We start from the raw sequence: 19,431 nt of genomic DNA on the forward strand, positions 1-19,431 counted from the left end.
GAAGATCACCAGGACTCCACTGCCCTCTCTGCAGAACATTTACCACCGCAGGGTGTATAGGAAGGCTGCCTCCATCCTCAAAGATCCCACCCACCCCCATCACGGACTGTTCGCCTCCCTACCCTCTGGCCGGAGGTTCGACTGATGTGTACGGCAAAGTAAGAATTTCATTGTACAGGGAAACATGTTTCCTAACTGTGCATATGACAAATAAACACTTTGACCTTTGACCGACCTTGACCTTTGACCTTGACATGGTACTCAAGTTCCTATTTTCATGGTTTAGCACCACTTCTGGGTTGGAGAGCTTTTATTTTGTTAGACTTCCTGCCCTGTGTCACCTCACCTGCCCCAGCTTTACCTTAGTACACAGTCACTGTTCATTGTTTTCACCTGCTGTTCATTATCTCCAAGTCTACAGCCCCATATATACCTCGTCCTTTCACGCAGGTCCATTGATGAGGTTTGACATGATAACAGTATGATTTTGACAACACTGATGAAACCGACTCTGTTCACTTGATCTTACTGGGTTGCTCCTCATGACAATAGTACACTGGGTGAGTCTTCATCTGCCACTCACCTGTGTTCCTCATTCCTGACTGGTTTGCTCCTCATGATGTCAGTATGCTGTGTGAGTTTCCCTCAGCTCTGTGTCTGCCACTCACCTGTGTTCCTTGTTCTTGCTACTTTTCATCCTTATGATGCCCGTATGCTGTCGACTCTGACTCTGCCACCTTACCTATGAGTTTCCTGAATCCCCAGCTACACTGGCCGTGTCTCCTGGCTGAGCCTATCCTGCTGTGTGTTGCTGTTTAGCCAGTGATGCTGTTACCTACCTGTCTCTGTTAACCTTACCCTGCTACTCACTTGTGCACCCCCTTGCCACAGACTGGCTCTGGTCCTTCCACAGCTCCCTGGTGCAGCCTCAGTATCAATCTGCCCGCCTCTGTTTACCACCGCTGGGAGGTCCTGCCTTCCTGAACAACATTTGACTCAGGAATCTGAAGCACTGACCTCGGCATCTAACCCTGTCCATCTTCCAACAATAACAAAGTCTGCAGAAACATGCTTCAGCTTCACACTTGTAGTTTTCAGTATGTATTTATTTTCAGTTACAATTACACATCAGTGGGACTACTGGTGTGTAGAAGATTTAACAAGTTATGAAAATAGATTGTGAGGGCAAGATTGTAGGTTTGTCCTAAATAAAATCAGCCTATATATATAAGTATTATCTTAGCTTGACTGATGATTGCTTCTCATGGTTTTCCGGCTGTATGCACTAGAGGGCGCTAGGGCATAAGCACATGTAAGTCATGTTTCTCCTCTGTTTAAATGTTTGAACCTAAACTTGTCATCTATTATAGGGCAACAACTAATTATGTTCATTATCAACTAATATGCCAGTTATTTTCTTGATTCATTAAATGTGATCCAAAAATGGCTATTTTGTGACAGTCAGCAGTCCGAAACCAAAATAAGTTTGTTATTGTCAAGAAGAAACCCGGCAAATATTAACATGTGAGAAGCTGAAAGCGATTTTCTTGGTGTTTTTTCTTACGAAATAAATTAATTACTCAACAAAGCACTTTCATTTTCTGTCAACCAGTCCCCCAAATCCTTATACAGTCTTTCACTGGGTTTACCCCAGGGATGATGCCAACAGAAGCTGCCCTTTTGACAGTAACTCTATTCTGTTTCAGAACTGTAGCTTAATGAAACGGACACACTGACAACAAAGGTCTTGGCCTCCTCTAAAAAATGTTCTTATGTCTATCCACAGGAGTCAGTACTGTTTAGTCAAAAAAGATCATCGGTAATACTCAAACTTAATTTAGGTCTTGTCGCATACCTACATGTCCATTTCTTCCGCTTTGTGCGTAATACATGGATTGCTGCGTGCGCACCGCAGTGCACCAACTACGACGTGCATATGCGCGCACCGAGGTGTCGTACACCACGACCCACTTGCGCCTTAGCTTGTATTTTGCTTTGATAGAACAACAAATCATTTCTTTTAACGTGTCAATCTAAATGGATCCAGTGCCAAAGATAGGAGCTTGTTAAAGCTCGAACATGTGATAACTAATTAAAATCTTGCAGAAAATGAAAAAGCAATTCAATAATGAAAATATAAAACATCCAAATACTTCAATAATTACTTGGAACAAATACTACTGCCCTGTGCACAAGAACATGTTAGGACAAGACAAGTCTTTTAAATACATTTTATTTCACAGTCACATTCTAAACAGCACAGAGTAAATAATTAAACATTATCAAACCATCTAATATTAAGTAATTCGATTTTATTTTCCACATCACTGATCTGAGTGTTTTCTGAAGGTCTGGCACTCTGGAAAGGAGGAGAGGAAATCTGATTAATGGGTTCAACCTATATCGGTGTGAAAGAGAAAAGTGAGCCCTGATATTTGTGTCAAGGGTGGTTTCTAAAATGGGATTGTGGAACAGGATGATGTAGTCAATCTGAAAACTGAAGATGTAGGTTTTATTTTGTCCTGTTGTCTGTTATGTTGTGCTGCACCAGGCCATACAGTGGCTAAGAGGAAATCTCACTGTGGAAGTACTTACTGCTGCTAATCACATTTCCTGCCTTCTGGCTTGTTGTTCCATCAGGTCAGAGGAGGAGTGGATGCAGCCATCAGTCTTATTATAAGACCAGTTGGTTTTTGTTTTTGCTTGTCAAATCAATAATTTACTTGAATAACAGGTCACAAAACATCTGTGTCTGACCTACTTGCATGTAATTTAATTAGATTTATTTGTTAGTCCCAGTTACTGTGTTATTGAACATACTTTTCTCTAAATTGAGAGGCTAAAATAGGTTGCTAATTCATCGCAGAATGCCTCAGGTATGCAATTTTGTGACCTGATTAACTTGTTATTGACATACTAATGTACTTTATTTTTATTTTTTTTTACCAGAGGGACCTTAGCTATATTAAACAGATTTAATTGCTTAGCAGAGTGTGTGGCAAGTTGAAGAATAATAAAAATTAAAATACAGAATAATCTTTTAACTCATGGTCATCATTATGAGGTTACTTGGTGTGCCCAGTGTTTACTTGCATAAGATTGCCTCCTGTTGTACTTAGAGCAACAGTACACTCTGACCCTGCCACTGGCTTCATGGGCACTGGTCAGTAATGTGCAGAAGAAAAATATCTAAATCCTTATGAAATATGATGCCAAGGCTGATTTGCACATCTGATGTGAACATGTCTGAATGTTTCACACAAAAACAAAGTAAAAAATTTGAAATTAATGAGGATATATTGGTAAAACAGGCATATTTTTGCATAAATGTTGCCAAAATTTGAACATGAAAGAATCAAGCAACTGGGGCAGACAGAAGGCAGGTGAACTTGCAACAGCAGGAGTAAAACAATTTTATACACACAGTGTTTAAACTAACAAGTCTTTTTTTATTAGTCTATTTTTATGCTGCCCATCAGAAGGTGGGTAATTAAGGTATTGAGTAATGTGCTCTAAAAATAGCAGAAAATATGAAATATGTGATTTTACAAGGAAGGTGTGTGCGTGTGTGTGTGTGTGTGTGTGTGTGTGTGTGTGTGTTTGAGACATGTCTGTCAAATGAAGATGAAGTGGGAAGTAATTAGCAAAAGAGGTGAGAGGAAAAACCTGCTGCGCAAAAAGATGCAAGATATCTTTAGCTACATTGAATAGGAAAGACATGAAAATAAGGTTACTGGTGTAAGTATTAAAGTCCACATTCGATTATATAAGCTATTATAAACTCAAGATCCAATTAACGCCTAATAAAAATACTCAGGATTATCACTTATGTATGTTTGTGTATATATGTAATAATCCTTTTTACACTTGGCATCCAACACCTTATCACCCTACTTAAGTGCTCTCCTCCCCAGAGTTCATCCTGACCCTGTCTGGTTGAAACACTTCGCTCACGAAGGACACAACAGTCAGATGTGCCATGAGCACACTTAGTCTCTAGTTCTCTATGAAAATGTTTGATTGAGGTCAGCACAAAGTGGACTTTAGGCTACTGCAAAAGAGTATAATTTGGTGTCATCCATGTTTCTTTAGTCTCTCTCTCTCTCTCTCTCTCTCACCCCTTCCTCTTGTCTCTCTCTCTCTCTCTCACCTCCTTCCTCTTGTCATTATAACCACCCTCCTTATCCTTCCTTCTCAGTTTCACATCTTATCACCAGTCAATTCTTTAGGTCTTTTATTTCATCTTGTGGTTGTACTGCTGCTGAGTGAGACAGGAAATCAGCTCAACTAAAAGCCACTGGCAAAAGAGAAGATAAGGTAAGATTTAAAAGATAATTTGATTATTAGATGTTTAAAATCCATTGACCTTATTATTCCTGAATTTAGCTTTGAATGGGCGTTGGGATGATACTACTTTAAAAAAGTATGTTCTTGAACAGCTTCACTTGTATTTAATACATGTATTTGCAGTGTAGATCTGCTACCTTTGATCTATTTTATAACATTTCTATTATAAAGCAACTAATTGTGAAGAGTGAGTTCATTACTTAAGCCAGTAAAACGTGATATGTTGAAACAGTGCAACATTGACTCAAGAGGTTATTGCCACATAATAGGCTATTTCAGTGTGCATGTCATCAGCAGTGTGATGAAAATGGATGCCTGCATGTTTGTTTTTTTTGTTAGTTTATTTTTATAAACTGTCTTCTGTATGCAGGTACTTTCCTGAATGATTGCTTCTTGACAGTCAAAATACATCAGCCTGTTAAAAGAACACGCTGCACTGTCAATCAAGATTTTTCACTAAGTGAGAAAAGAGAAGCCGGAGGTGATGTAATAGTTCCACAGCGCACGCACTTCTGTGGCCTAATATACTGAGAAATATTGCCCATCAAGTCAGTAGGGAGCTTTGTGGAAAGTAATTTACTTACACCATGTATATTTGTGATGCTTTCATAAGGTATCGTTATATTTGTGATGAAAAACTGGAAACAGAATAAAAGGAGGACAATGGAACAAAGGACAAAGTTAGTCTACTCCCAATGATAATCAATTATACTGCAACATTCATGTGTGTCACGATTCGGTTCCGTTGCTTCCTGTCAGGCTTTTATTTTTACGTTACTTCCTGTTTTTTTTTTTTCACCTCTGTTTCGGTCACTTTACGTTCACTAACCACTTACATTAGTTTCACCTGCTCCCGATAGTTTGCACCTGTTCGCACCATAATATAAGCAGCCTTCACCCTCCTATCCCTGCCAGATTGTTCTAGACTCTAGCTCTGACTCTCCAGCATCCATACCTTGCCTGACTCTGTTTCTGACCTTGGATTGTTTGTTTTGACCACCGTTTATTGCCTATGTCCTTCCAGTGTCTGATTGCCTGCAGTGTACCGACCTTCTGAGCTTGAGTCCACCACTAACACCGTTTGACGTCCTTATATGCCAAATCTGACACGTGTAGCTGCACCAAATGTTTTGTACGTAGTCTATGTTCCTTAGTTGACCTCAATTTTTTTTCCTTCAAGATTACTGTGATTTCATTTATTTTGTGTGTTTTGGTCATGCTGTTGCCTGTGCAGAACAGTCCTCATGTTTAAGATGCTCTTTTTAAACAATTATATGTGGCCATACCAGTTTAAGTAGACATCATCTTCCCAAAATGACTGCATACAGGTCATGCACTCTGCAACAGATTGTTCAAATGGTAACCTTCACCCACCAGTTAACTGCCCAGTTAAACTACAATCCAGTCTGATTCCAAAAGGCGGCAGTGTTTTTCCTTTTTAATAGGCAAGTACAGTAGCTGAGTGCATTAAGTAAAATCCCAGTCAAAGTGACTGTGGAAATATAGATCTAATATAATATGGACCACAGTGAATACTACAAGGAAAAATCAAGTAATCACATTAACCACATATTTAATGATATAAAAACCTTGTAGATAAAATCAATGTTTCATTTTTCTGATTGCTGATATTATTTACTTGTTCATTTCATGAATTGAGGCAATGCAAGTTCACAAATCACATTATTATTTTCTAGCCATGTATTTATTTTCTAAAGAATAGTGTATCAAAGTCCTTAAAGTGTTTTCATTAAGAGCTGTTTAGGTAATAATGGAAAATGGGGAAAAGGCAGTTTTAATTAACATATTTTTTCTGTCTTTAGAGACATCCCGATGAATTCTTTTATTTGCAGTTTTGTTACAAATGCATTTATTATTGGTGTAATTTCCAAAAAAACTACACATTTAAATGCTTACTTTATTTTCTAATTACATTTAGCATTGTCAAATGACATGGAGGAATGGGAGGTTCCCACTTCTTTAGGTCCCACTGATGCTAAAGAGAATGTCTCTCCATCAGTAGGTAAGTAGTCATCTGTAAATACCTGATTTCTTTTGAATTTGTTTTTATTTCTTTTGAAATGTGGCAAAGATTTTAGCTCACCTATCTACTAACATTTGTGTTTTTCCTCACAGCTAACACATCTTGTGAGAGTCTGGAATGCTACATGGTCCTCACGAAAGCAGAGAGAACAGCCATTGGCTCTATCTGTTTCCTGGCAGGTCCTATCACACTGCTGGAAAATGCTCTTGTGCTGGGGGTGATTGCTACTACAGCCACTCTTCGGAAGCGGCCTTCCTACCTGTTCATTGGCAGCCTTGCTCTAGCTGATGTCTTCGCCAGCTGCTTCTACACCACAAGCTTCCTGGACTTTCACCTCTTCCGTCGCAGTGATAGCTCCACTGCCTATCTCTTCAAGTTAGGTGGTGTCACCCTAGCATTCACTAGCTCAGTGGGGAGCTTATTGCTGACTGCCCTGGACCGCTACCTCTGCATCCACCAGGCCTGCAGGTACAAAGTGCTGCTGACCCGCCGGCGAGCCCTGATGAGCCTTCTCATTCTCTGGAGCACCACCATCTTCATCTCCTTCTTGCCTTTGATGGGCTGGAGGTGTCCCACAGGTCTTCGGCCACCCTGCTCACGTCTCTTCCCTTACATCAACCAGGGATATCTGGCTTCCTGGATCAGCTTCATCCTGTTACTTTTGGCTCTTATTCTGGGGGCTTACGCCCTCATTTTGTGGAAGGCCCATCGCCATGAATCCTCCATGACCAGTCTCCAGGGAGCAGCAGGCACAGGTCATGCCCGCATGAGGATGGATATTCGTCTGGCTCGTACCTTTGGCTTAATCCTGCTGATACTGGTGGGCTGCTGGCTTCCTGCACTTTCCATCATGCTAACTGATGTCTCCATTGTCCTGACCCACACACAGCAGAGAACCTTTGCCTTTTGCAGCACCCTCTGCCTGCTCAACTCTGCAGTCAACCCATTGCTGTATGCCCTACGCTGCCGAGAGTTGAGAATTGCTCTGCTGCAGCTGCTGCAAAGGCTGTGTGAGATTGGGAGGTGTAAAATATCTACTGAGGATTTGACCCCAAAACTATCATCTGCAGAAGACAACAACGTTACTGCCTTGAGTGAGGCTGAGCTGCCCAAGACCAAAACCACCCAACTTAACTCAGTCTCAGAAACAGTGAACAATCAGCAACCAAACATTAGAATATGATGAGGTGGAAAGGTGAAATGAAGAAGTGCAATACAAACGGAGAAATATCTGAAATATGTTTATGGCACTGTGGCTGGTGGCGAGGAAAAGCATTCAATGATAGAAAACAATCAACTTTACTGTAGCGTAAGATTCAAATCCACAGAACCCAATGGTAGTATTCATTGCAGTCAAATTATTAGAGCTGGCATAACTTGCTTTTTTTGAACATGGGTACTTTGGTGAAGACTATTACACAATAAATTCTGAATAATGTGAATACATACATTTGTTAAAAAATATGGCAGTCTTTAAAATGGGAAACATGTAACTGGGTTTTACATGCAATTACAACAACTAAAATCAGGATGTAAGGAGAAACATTAGTTTATCAGTTTATTATCATTACACATTACTTTCATCATAATAACATTTTAATATTGGTTAATTAGTTAGATCAGGGGTTTTCAACTAGTGGTCCTCGAAGGCAGGGCAGATGGTCCCTGATCAATAATGCAGATTTACGGTAGGATTTTTTAAAAACATATTTCCATGTATTAATTATTGTTTGTGAATAACTAAATTCATGCATATATATAAGACTTAGAAATGTCAAGGTGACATCTAGGATTAAAATAGTACTCCTACAGTCTATCCACTCCATTGGTCCTCTGGTCAGGTCTTTGTCATAGCGGTATTCCCTGGGTCACAATTAGTTGAAAACCCCTGAGTTAGATTATGGTAAACCTGTATTAGTATTACTAATAAGTATAATTAATAGCGTGTGATTTTAAAATATAGCTGCTTACTTTCAAGAAGGATAGTAGTTTATAAAGCATTTTGTTATAATAACCAGGACTAAAAGGACTATTAATTAGTAATAGACTCCAGTGGAGATGCATAGGCATTTAAGACAAACAAAATGAATCATGTATGTTTTAAAAGTGAATAGCGCAATGTGGCCATCTGACCCCTAACCCCTGACCCCCTGTGCCTCCCATGTCAGTGCTTTAATGCTCTCACTCCTAGGAAAAATTTGGTCCTATGAAGTGAACTGCTGACTTAGATTTGGATCCACCAATTGTGGTTTGTATACTTGTTTGAGTGTTTATCACTGAGTATGTAGGAGAGGAGGTCCCTGTGGGTTTCCTATATGCACATGAATACAGGACTTGACAAAAGCCCCATGCATGTGACGCCTTTATACAGTGTTCACTACATGAGTCCACGTAATGCACAGAGGTAAATGGGGCACATGTCAGGAAGAGAATGAGCATAGGCACTAGAACACTCTTTGCAATAATGACCACTGGCAGCTGCAGTAACACACATCCTCACATGGACTTGATCTCACAGCTGCAAATGTTTTAAACACCTACTGATCTTTGGGGAGGCGACAGTGGTGCGGTGGGTAGAGCAGTCGTCTCCCAACCAGACGGTTGAAGGTTTGAATCTCAGTGCCTGCAGTCCACATGTTGAAGTGTCCTTGGGCAAGACGCTGAACCCCCCCAGTTGCCCCGGATGGTTAGAGCCATCGGTTGAGTTGGCACTGCAGATGGCTGTCATCGGTTTTGTACTGGAAACAAATTCCTTGTGTGTAACATACTTGGCCAATAAAGGTGATTATCCATTATCTTACCTTGTTGGATACTAAACAGAACATGTTTGAACAATTGAATCAACTGATTAAAAGTAATACTAGACCATACTCTACTTTGGCTCATTATGTATTTATTTATAAACAAATTCCATTGTTGTTACTCATCTTATCATCCTTATTTCTTCTTCTTCTTCTTCTTTTGGCTGTTCCCGTTAGGGGTCGCCACAGCGAATCATCTGTTTCCACCTAACTCTATCCTCAGGCATCCTCTACTCTCGCCCCATATAACTTTATGTCCACTTTTAGCACATCCATATATCTCCTGTTTGGCCTTCCTCTTGACCTCTTGCCTGGCAGCTCCATCTCCAACATCCTTCTACCAATATAACCACTATCCCTCCTCTGCACATGTCCAAACCATCTCAATCTTGCCTCTCTGACCTTGTCCCCAAAACAGCCGACCTGAGCTGTCCCTCTGATGTGCTCATTCCTAATCCTGTCCATCCTGGTCACTCCTAAACAGAACCTCAACATTCTCATTTCTGCTACCTCCATCTCTGCCTCTTGTCTTTTCCTCACTGCTACAGTCTCTAACCCATACAACATAGCTGGTCTCACTACTGTCTTGTACACCTTTCCTTTGATTCTTGCTGACACTCTTCTATCACACAACACTCCTGACACCTTTCTCCACCCACTCCAACCTGCCTGCACTCGCCTCTTCACCTCTGTCCTACACTCTTCCTCTTCTTTCCAGAGCAGACCTCCACCTTTCCAGGTGTTCCTCCACCTGCTCTCTGCTCTCGCTACAGATCACAATGTCATCCGCAAACATCATTGTCCACAAAGATTCCTCTCTGACCTCATCTGTCAACTTGTCCATCACCACAGCAAACAAGAAAGGACTCAAAGCCGATCCTTGATGTAGCCCCACCTCCACCTTGTACTCTTCTGTCTGACCTACAGCACATCTCACTACTGTCGTACTCCTCTCATACATATTCTGAACTACTCTGATGTACTTCTCTGCCATTCCTGACATCCTCATACAGTACCATAGCTCCTCTATCGGCACTCTGTCGTACGCTTTCTCTAAATCCACAAAGACGCAATGCAGCTCCTTCCAATCAACATCCTTATTCATTATAAAGTAACAAAAAGGCTGGCACACACCAGTCTCTGATGATGTCTTTTTATCAGTTGTTGCTGCCAGAGGTGACATGCAAAATACTCCTGTGCTGCCATGCTCTCATCAGCAGAGTTCATTTTATGCTATCCATATATTTGATCTGCAGAGAAACTTCTTACACATGAAACAAACTGTCACAGCCACATGGTCTTCCAGTAGTTGAGACAGAAGCACATTTAAAGTGGATGATTTCTCTCTGGACAATGCCAGTTTCAAGTGGTTACTCAAAACAATGGACTTTAGTGAGCTGTGACTGGTTATTGATGCATACAGTCGAGATGTGGCGCATGTAAACACAGGACAGTGAGATAGCAAAATAAACTATGTATACATGCAATACAAATGTGTTCATGCAATAAAGTCTAGTGCGCAAAAATTCCGAAAATTATTTCAACCTAATGTAGACAAGTCGGCCAAATAGCCAAATATTTAGGCCAAGGTGGTTCATGGTGGGTAGTAGCCTGTTAACTAACTAACATAAACAGTATTTATTGCTCAGGGTCTCAGTTTCTGATCATTATCATCTTTAAGTTGTATGGACATACAACTTGTAAAGAGCTATTTATCTAGCTAATAGCCACAAAATAGCTGGTGGGGCTATCAGTTGATGGCAAATAATGCAATCTGCGCCCTACTGGGGGACATTTGAGTCTAACATCCCACTGGAGGTCATTTTTAATCTACCTGTTTCACCTGACCACCGCCGTCACCAGACGCCTCGTGAACCTTCAATTTGAGTTCAACAGAAAGCCATCAAAAACAACAGGGTTGAATGGCTTGAAAACGCAGCATAAAGACGGCAGAGGAGAAAATAAAGTCACAGTTTAATCCAGGGTGTATTGCTTAATTCCATAAACAAACAAGTTTTGATAACATTTACAATTCAAATCAGTGGGCAATAAAAGATATTTTATTGTCAATATCTGAGAACCCCCCTCTGTCCGCCAATGGTAGGCTCTACCATTGTGACGTTTTTAAAATTCAGTAGGCTGGCTCGGTAATTGGCTGGTTTGCTACTCAGAGAAGAAAATCCGTTGTGGACAGGGAGAAAGGCTCAAGAAATTCAAGGAACCTTAAGCGTACAAACTACCATCACTAAACCCCAGTTTTTGCGGGTCGAATTTTCTACAACCTAGTGCCCCCGTTTTATTTAGCTAATATGGCTTGTGGAGCTACGTTAAAGCGGCCGATAGAGTTTGAGGCCCTCCTCAGTCCCCAGTCTCCCAAACGGAGAAGGTGCAATCCACTACCGGGGACTCCTGGCACTCCGTCCCCTCAAAGATGCAACCTCCGTCCTCCAGTCGACAGCCCAACGCATTCGATGTCCCCTCCGGCCATCGGAGGCGAACACCGGCTCACCCCAGGTATGAAATTAAATTACATTTGACGTATTTTTTGCGTTTAAAGTGGGTGTCATGGGGGAGGGGTTTGGGTGGAGTGAAATGGATAGCTAGCTAGTAGAGATAATCAGAATGGGGGTTGAAAGCTAAATGTTAGCGCGGCTAAGCTAATGCCAGGAAGGGGAACGTCGTCGCTAAGTTACCGACACATAGTTGTACTAATCATAAACCAGTAAACGCTCAAAAGAAATGGCTATGTAGGTATTCGTCGCTGGCATCTGGCCAGCTCATTGTATTGGTGCATAGTTGGCAGAGTTAGCTTGCATAGGCAAATGTTGATATTTTCATGAAAATTTTCTATTCAGTTCTTGCTTAGCCAAACTGAATAGCACTAGGGAAGTTGAATATGGCTGCCCCGTAAGTTGTGCATATGCACTGCGCAGCTGTAGCACATTATATCACCCCTGTTAAATTCAAACAATTTGAAACTGATGGGATTAAACAAAAGAACCTGCTTATACACCTGGGTGACATCCTTGCCTGTTGGCTCTCCCGAGAGGACAAATTGCATAGCAGCAGCAGGCACATCAGTGCAGCTTGTTAATGAAGAGATGCCTGTCTAATGTTCCTTGGCTTAAGTGCCACGATTGTCTTGCCTTGAGATGGAGTTTACTATATTGCACCACAACCATTTATAAGGCATTGTTCATTTTCATTATTACTCTATTCTATTCTTCTATTGACTTAAAAATTGGTTGAGTGTTGGATGTACAAGTATGTCTGAAAGTCTCTATCTCCATCGTGATCCACATGACAGCAGTGATGTATACAGTTTTTAAGTTCTTATTTAAAAAACACTTGACTTCCATAAATTTAATTGATCGTTTTATGGCTGTGAAATGTGAGAGGATTGCAAGACTGTACAGCACAGCTACCTGTGCTAAGCCTAAATGTTAACTCCTGCATTAACATTCTGGACAAGTATTAGAAAGCCATTGTTTGTTGCACAGGATATCACAAAGAATAGTGTTACTTTTGCTGCTAATTATCACTCCTGTTGCTGTGAAGTATTGTACTTCTTGCCGTCATGCGTTTTCAGTGGCAGTGCAGAAATCAGAAATGTGTTGACACATTCTTCAGAGCCAGTTTGTATTGACAGGGAGTGCTTGGAGAAGTGTTTTGATTTAGGTGTGATTGTCCCTCATAGATAACCACTGGCGGTATGCTGAGACATTTCTGTTATGCCCAAAGAGGTTAAGGTCTTGTATTTCCTGGAGCCAATCCCAGCCGGCATCGGGTGAAAGGCGGGGTACACCCTGGACAGGTCGCCGGTCCATCGCAGGATGTCTTGTATTTACTGTAGATTTGAAAAATGTCAGATTTTCAGCTTCTTTCCATAACTTAATCATCTAAGGCAAATGATATGTTATTACTGCATACTAGTCACGTAGTCTCTCCTCTCAGTTCTGTGCTCAATGACTTGATGTTCTTCATTGAAGTTACCTCTGAAAATGGTAGAATAACTTACCTGAAAAATGAAAATGATGTGCACTATTAGAAAAGATTACTTTCATTTGAACAAAATAACAAAGACAAAGGAAAAAAGTGTGTTTCATGGCGCACATCTTTGCAAGATCACACAGAGAATTGGTGCACATCATTGTAGAGTAAGCCAGTGAAGGTTTGCTGAGAGAATTAAATACAGACTGGTAGGTGTTGATGGTGATACCATCACAGCTGGCTTCCCGTGAAATGCACTTAATTTCTGTTTCTGGTGAACTGTGTAACTCTGATCCTGTTTAGCAAAAGCGTCATTGATTTAACAGTGTTGTCTTTCTGAGAAAGCACAGGGCAGTTTCTTGCGGTTGCTTATGCCTGGAGGTAATGAGATATTGTTATGTTCCTGTTATTGCTCATGATATTTATGCAGTCTGGTTTGCTTATTATGTTTCTTCTAGAATGGTGTTTATACTCTAGCTATGTTGCATATGAGTGCACAAAATGAATCTGCAGGATCAACCTATCCTGGGTTCTGTGACCTGACATTACATATTTTACCTGAAATTCATGTTAAGAATCCAAGAGTGTTCCATTTCTTTCAGACCCTGCCTGCCTTGCAGCACGGCAGCTGCAAGGGTAAAGCAATGTAGATTTGTCTGCTGCAGACTGATACAGGTATGATGCTCACCTTCACCCAGAAAGGGGCCCCTCATGGGACTAATGCTGTAAATCTGCCTTTCTGCTGGTTTGCCAAGTGGAAGAAGTTTTGTGTTTTAGCAAAAGGTCAGCTGTCATCCTTCCCACCCATGTGTGGGTAACACATGCTTTCCAGCTAGGCAGGTTTGCTTGTGTTGAGCTGGGCTGTGTTTTGCAGGCAAGACACAAGCATCTCACACTGCCAAGGTATTGTTGGATAATTATTTCATAATGTAGATACAATCACTCATCGTTCTTTTTGTTGTGCTACCAGTCTGGGCTTTTGCTCCCCTTAAATTTTCACAGATGACAAATGAGCTCACTGTTTTCCTCAGACATGTTGCCAAAAAGGCTGGACTAGCTGGCTTCTGTCTGCTTTACAGCCAGGATAAAAAGCTTTGGGTTATATTTTTCCAAGCACAAAATCTATATAGCGCACTGTAGGCACCTGTGTTTATTAGTGTTAGGGGTGTGATGAGATCTCATGCCACGAGATCTCACAATATTAAAACGTGATGATATTTCTCATTGAGGAAAAAGCTGTCTGGTGGTATCAGTACATAACAGAACCAGAGCAGCAACCAGCATGATGAAGTGTGATGATAAGTTGACATTAGTCTGGAAAAAATGCAACTCCCTGCTGTGTTTTACTACATGGGGCTGCATTGGTCAGGGGTGGGCGGTTGCAGGGGGAGTGTTGTAGGCATGTACGATATGACCACGTTGTGATGAGTTGACATGAGTGGTTCATTCGCATTTCCAGCCCGTGAGTTTCTGTTGTGTTTTGGTTAGCCATGCTGCTAACCTAGCCTACTCTGCCTTAGCACAAAGTGTACCACCAGTGTGCTGGCATTGATAGATTAAAAAAGAAAAAAACAGTGTTTAACATCCAGTACTAATGCAAATGCATGATTGTCATTATGGTGCATTAATTGTGGCCCAAATTCAACAGTGAAAAGCAGTGAATGCTCAAGCTAAGAAGGTAAACAAAAGAGTTGACTTTACATGTGTGTCCATGTCCTGATTGTCCCCTGTACATGATTGGTCAATGCAATGCCTTTGCCGGATGATGTCACCATCTGGTGTGGTCAGGGTGAAAATAGCATAGAAGGTCCCACACTGCTTCAGTTAGAAGTTAGCTCATGCGTAGTTCATACACAGTTATAAGGTCTGAAGAGAGGATTGTGAAATCGTACAGGAGAGAAGCCACTTGGTAGAGTCTGTGGCAAAGCCTTTTACAGTACTTGCATATTGTTCTGTGTTTTACTACATGTTATAATTCATACTCAGGAAGTAGAACTGACATGACATTCATTTGTGACGTCGAATAAAATACGATTTTTCCGGTCATGTATTTGATCACTGAAGATTTCTTAAAAATTCTGTTAAAATATTATATCATCTCATTCTCTTGGAACAACCCGATATTGTGTCTTGAACAACCCAAGCCAAGTGTATTGTCACACCCCTAATACACACACCTACAGTACATATATACACACACGGTGGGCCACAGACGTTTAAACTAATTTCATTTAAACCTTCAGTTATAACTCAGGATTTCTTTTTCTAACAGTGGTCTCTTTTACTTGAACTGACCAGTAATACATCACAGCCATTTCCTGGTAGTTGGGATATTCAAAACCCGCCTCCCCCTGCAATCCTGCAGCAGCAGAGGGTGAAATGAAATGAGTCAGCTTTGTTTCCTCATCACCACCATGTCCAATCTATCTGGCGGATCTCCTCTTGTATACGCAATTTGGCCTGTACCTAAGCTTTTTAGCTGAGGTTTACTTCTGTGGCTCCTGGAAGGCTCTGGGATTGATTACTTGGCCTGGTTGTGGCATGGTCATTGTTGCCAAGCACTGCCCACAGTTGAGCTACTAGCAATTGGCAGAGCTGTGAGGCAGAGGCAGCAGATGAGGGTTTTCACTTGTCAGATGTGGGAGCAGCTGTGGCTCAGAGTGGTTTGTCTCCTAACAGGAGTGTTGGCAGTTCGATCTCCAGCAGGTGTCCTTGAGCAAGACACTGAACCCCTAGTTGCTCCTGGTTAGGTCACCAGTGTGTGAGAATGGGAAATAGTGTGAAGTGCTTTGAGTGCACATTAAAGGGTGCTATATAAGCATAAGACCATTTAGGTAAAAGACCGTGTACCCAGGAGTGCTGATGTTGCCTAGCTGACAGTAATGAACGTCAAGCCTTCTGTCACTATCTTGAGTCAAAAATCTGAATTTATTGCATTCAGTCTTACTGGTAAAACACACTGGAAGTGTGACGTAAATGCTGAAGCATGATTCTGTTCAATGCACACCTAAAGTGAGATGAACTGTGTGTTCTGTCTTCAGAACAGCTGTCTTCCAGCAGGACAGCGGTCAGAGAAAGTCTATTCCAGGCCGACCAGCAACACAATTGTACTGGGCAAAAGTAACTTTCATCTAAGATCATCAGAGAGAAATCATGTTTATATGTAGCCTAAGGATTTATTGATTTAGATTTTTCCCCGGCTCGTTACTGAGGGAGAAAGTGAAAGGGAAAGTCAAGCAGATTGATCTATTGTAACGGATACTAGTAGAAACAGAAAACAACAGGATTTATGTGATTATGTGTGGAGATTACGCTTCACTAAATGCATCAGAGGGGAAAAAATAGACTTGAAGCATAAAAAAACATGAGGGTTCTATGGAAGATGATGTCACAAATGTGGACTGACACATTTGACATAACGGAATTCTATCTACAGGAGAGAGATGCGCATAGAAAATGCTTCATGTGTTTTTTTTTTTTTTTAGCAAAATCTGTGTCTAAACATTATACATGTTAAAATAGCTGCTAATGTGAAAAGACTGAGAACTATGTAATGCTGATTTGTGGAGTTAGATCGCTAAACAGTTATTTATCATTTTTGAGGGCAGGGGGAAAAAAAAACATGGCTCGATGATGCACTGGAGCAGATCTTCCCACAAAAATCAGTTTATTTTGTTTGTCCACCACAACCTAAAATATCTGTACAACCACTAAACAGGCCTCAGCAGAATGAGAGGCTTTGACCTAGGTACTGCTTAGCAAAGAAGAGATGTGAGCCTTTTCAGCAGCTGTAGCTTGGCATGACAGATGTTAAGAAAACATTTTAAACAGAAGTGAAAGTGATACAGTCAAAGGATCAGAAAGTGTGTCTTAAATCAGCTGTGTGTGTTACAGCTGTAGTTGGTATGTTAATTTCAAAAGTCTCCTTCCTGTTCAACATTGTCGGTGAGAGATGGCACAGAGGAAATGATCATAGCTGCTCTTAAGAACACTGTTTGATTGTGGTTTTCCACAATCCCTATTCACGCTGGAACACATTCAACATTGTATGATTGCAGCTGTGGTGGACTTAATGTTGAAAGAACACACATTAAACACTAATGAAAACACTGGTAGTTTCATTCTTGTAATGAATCACTGTCTAAATATTCTGGGACAATCACTGCTGGATGAATTGGAAATAAAAATCAGAGACTTTTTCCATTATCAACAAACACTTAAAAGCTGAAATTTTGAGAGTTTTAATGAAAAGAGGTTCACAACATTGTTTGTTTTGTTTCCAAACAACAACAAAAAAAGTAAGTAATGTATTTTCTTTAGGAGCCCACTGGGAGATCCTTCATATTGCCAAATTTCCAAAAGTTTAGAATTTGTATGTGCTAGGGAGTGTCCTCTCTTTTATTATTATTATTTTACCTTGCTCCTGTTTGCTACCTCTAGAGCAGATCTTCCGGAACCTCCGTCAGGGGTACAGCCGGATCCAGAGGCGGCGGCAGCTGGAAGGGGCCTTCAGCCAGACTGAGGCCTGTAGCTCCAGTGACACCCCCAGCCCCAGTTCCTCCCTCAATGCTCCCAGCTCCCCACCAGGTAGGAACAACCATTATAGACTATGTACAGGTGCTACAGCTCCTGAAGTGAATCAGCGTTTCCAGTTTAAGGACATAATTTACCACTTGAACACCCATGGTCATGCATGATAAAGGTCAGTTGTTGGTTTAGCTTGGACTGATTTTACAGTCCACATGTCAAAGTGTCCTTGGGCAAGACACTGAACCCCTCTCGGCTCCAAACGAGATTTTGTTGTACGTGTTAACAATGACAATAAAATAAAGCTGCTTCTTCTTAAAGTTTCAGAATTCCCTTTTTGTTGTTTAGTTCAGCGTGCCACATTTTAGTTTGTTAATGAGGATTCAGATTCGTTTGGGATGAGACGATACAATAATCTATCAGCTTGGTAGGTTTAGGGCCACTCAGTAGCCCAACAACATTTACAAATGAGGCCTGCTACCAAACCCATGGCTGGGCCTGCATGGCCAACTCGAATCTGCAGGCAGGCTCATTACAAGGGCAGCGAGATTGTGATTCCAGATGTTGGCTTCTAAAAGAAGTGTTTGTGCCAAATCCAACCCATTTCCTGTAATGGAGATACCACTCTGATGTGATCTTTTAAAATTCCTTAAAATTACACTCATACAGTTGCTTCTTTGTAAAGCAGTTAGTAACTGCAAATACCATAAAAGTAATCATCTAAATAAACAAAGTCAAAATGCAGAAAAGCTTGGATTGTGGTTGACGTACAGTTTGTTTCTTTCCATATGGTAAATGGTCTTATACTTGTATAGCGCCTTTCTATGCTTTTACAGCACACTCAAAGCGCTTTCACATTATTTGGCCATTCACCCATTCGCACTCACGCATTCACACACCGGTGACATCACCGGGAGCAACTGGGGGTTCAGTGTCTTGCTCAAGGACACCTTGACATGTTGACTGGACAAGCCGGGAATCGAATCCTCCGGTTAGGAAACGACCCGCTCTACCTCCTGAGCCATAGCCGCCCCCATATGTGCCCATGTCTGAGGCTGCAGCCATAATTGATTATGTTGACTAATTGTGGCAGCCCTGTAGTGAATCACTGAGCTAAAGCTGGCATTAGTTGTACTATGACAGACCTTGGGACGACGTTAGTGCTGCACAGCCCCGTTGGTCCTGCAGGTGAGGATGGCGAAAAGCAAAGCTGTAAATTTTGCATCTGGCTCTGCAGAGAGGATGCTTTAATCTCTGAGACTGTCCCTGTATTGGAGATGTGAGTGATTCAGCCTTTTTGTAGCTGAACTAATCTTGTGTTTCTCAGGTGCCTCAAGGAAGGACCAGCCCTCGTTTACACTGAGGCAGGTGAGCTACCTGTGTGAGCGCCTGCTCAAAGACCATGAGGAGAAGATCCGGGAAGAGTATGAACAGATCCTCAACACAAAACTCGCAGGTATTGATTTGATTTGATTTGATTTGATTTATTCTTTCAAGCATGTAAAGACAGTTGATATGTCAACACACATAATTTTACACATATCCAACAAATGCTAATCCAATATCAATTTGCTTATACCTAGTACATGCTTGAATGGAGTAGGAAGAAGTCAGACTTATCCAGTCCTACCCCATGACATCATCTTACATCATTGGTTTGCAAGCAGTATCTCTACATAAATAATTCTCTTCCACACCACACAAGTAATATACTAAAAAAAT

The 19,431-nt window shown here is 41.2% G+C and overlaps 2 protein-coding genes across 2 annotated transcripts in view; both read left to right on the plus strand.

Annotated features, from left to right (window-relative positions):
• Positions 1-6,292: 6,292 nt before the first annotated feature.
• On the plus strand, positions 6,293-8,974 carry cnr2 (cannabinoid receptor 2). The gene is made up of 2 exons (XM_020590187.1): positions 6,293-6,370; positions 6,484-8,974. The coding sequence occupies exons 1-2, from the start codon at positions 6,301-6,303 to the stop codon at positions 7,572-7,574; spliced, it is 1,161 nt and encodes a 386-aa protein (XP_020445843.1). The 5' UTR covers positions 6,293-6,300; the 3' UTR covers positions 7,575-8,974.
• Positions 8,975-11,325: 2,351 nt separating this feature from the next.
• akirin1 (akirin 1) overlaps positions 11,326-19,431 on the plus strand; it is a 12,109-nt gene continuing 4,003 nt past the window's right edge. Inside the window, exons 1-3 of the mRNA XM_020590255.1 lie at positions 11,326-11,706; positions 17,623-17,769; positions 19,037-19,165. Coding sequence (XP_020445911.1) covers positions 11,502-11,706; positions 17,623-17,769; positions 19,037-19,165 — 481 coding nt within the window. The 5' untranslated portion in view covers positions 11,326-11,501. The remainder of the gene's footprint in view (positions 11,707-17,622; positions 17,770-19,036; positions 19,166-19,431) is intronic.

The sequence above is a fragment of the Monopterus albus genome, unplaced genomic scaffold (genome assembly GCF_001952655.1).
Source record: "Monopterus albus unplaced genomic scaffold, M_albus_1.0 scaffold11.1, whole genome shotgun sequence".
In the NCBI taxonomy this organism is placed as follows: domain Eukaryota; kingdom Metazoa; phylum Chordata; class Actinopteri; order Synbranchiformes; family Synbranchidae; genus Monopterus; species Monopterus albus.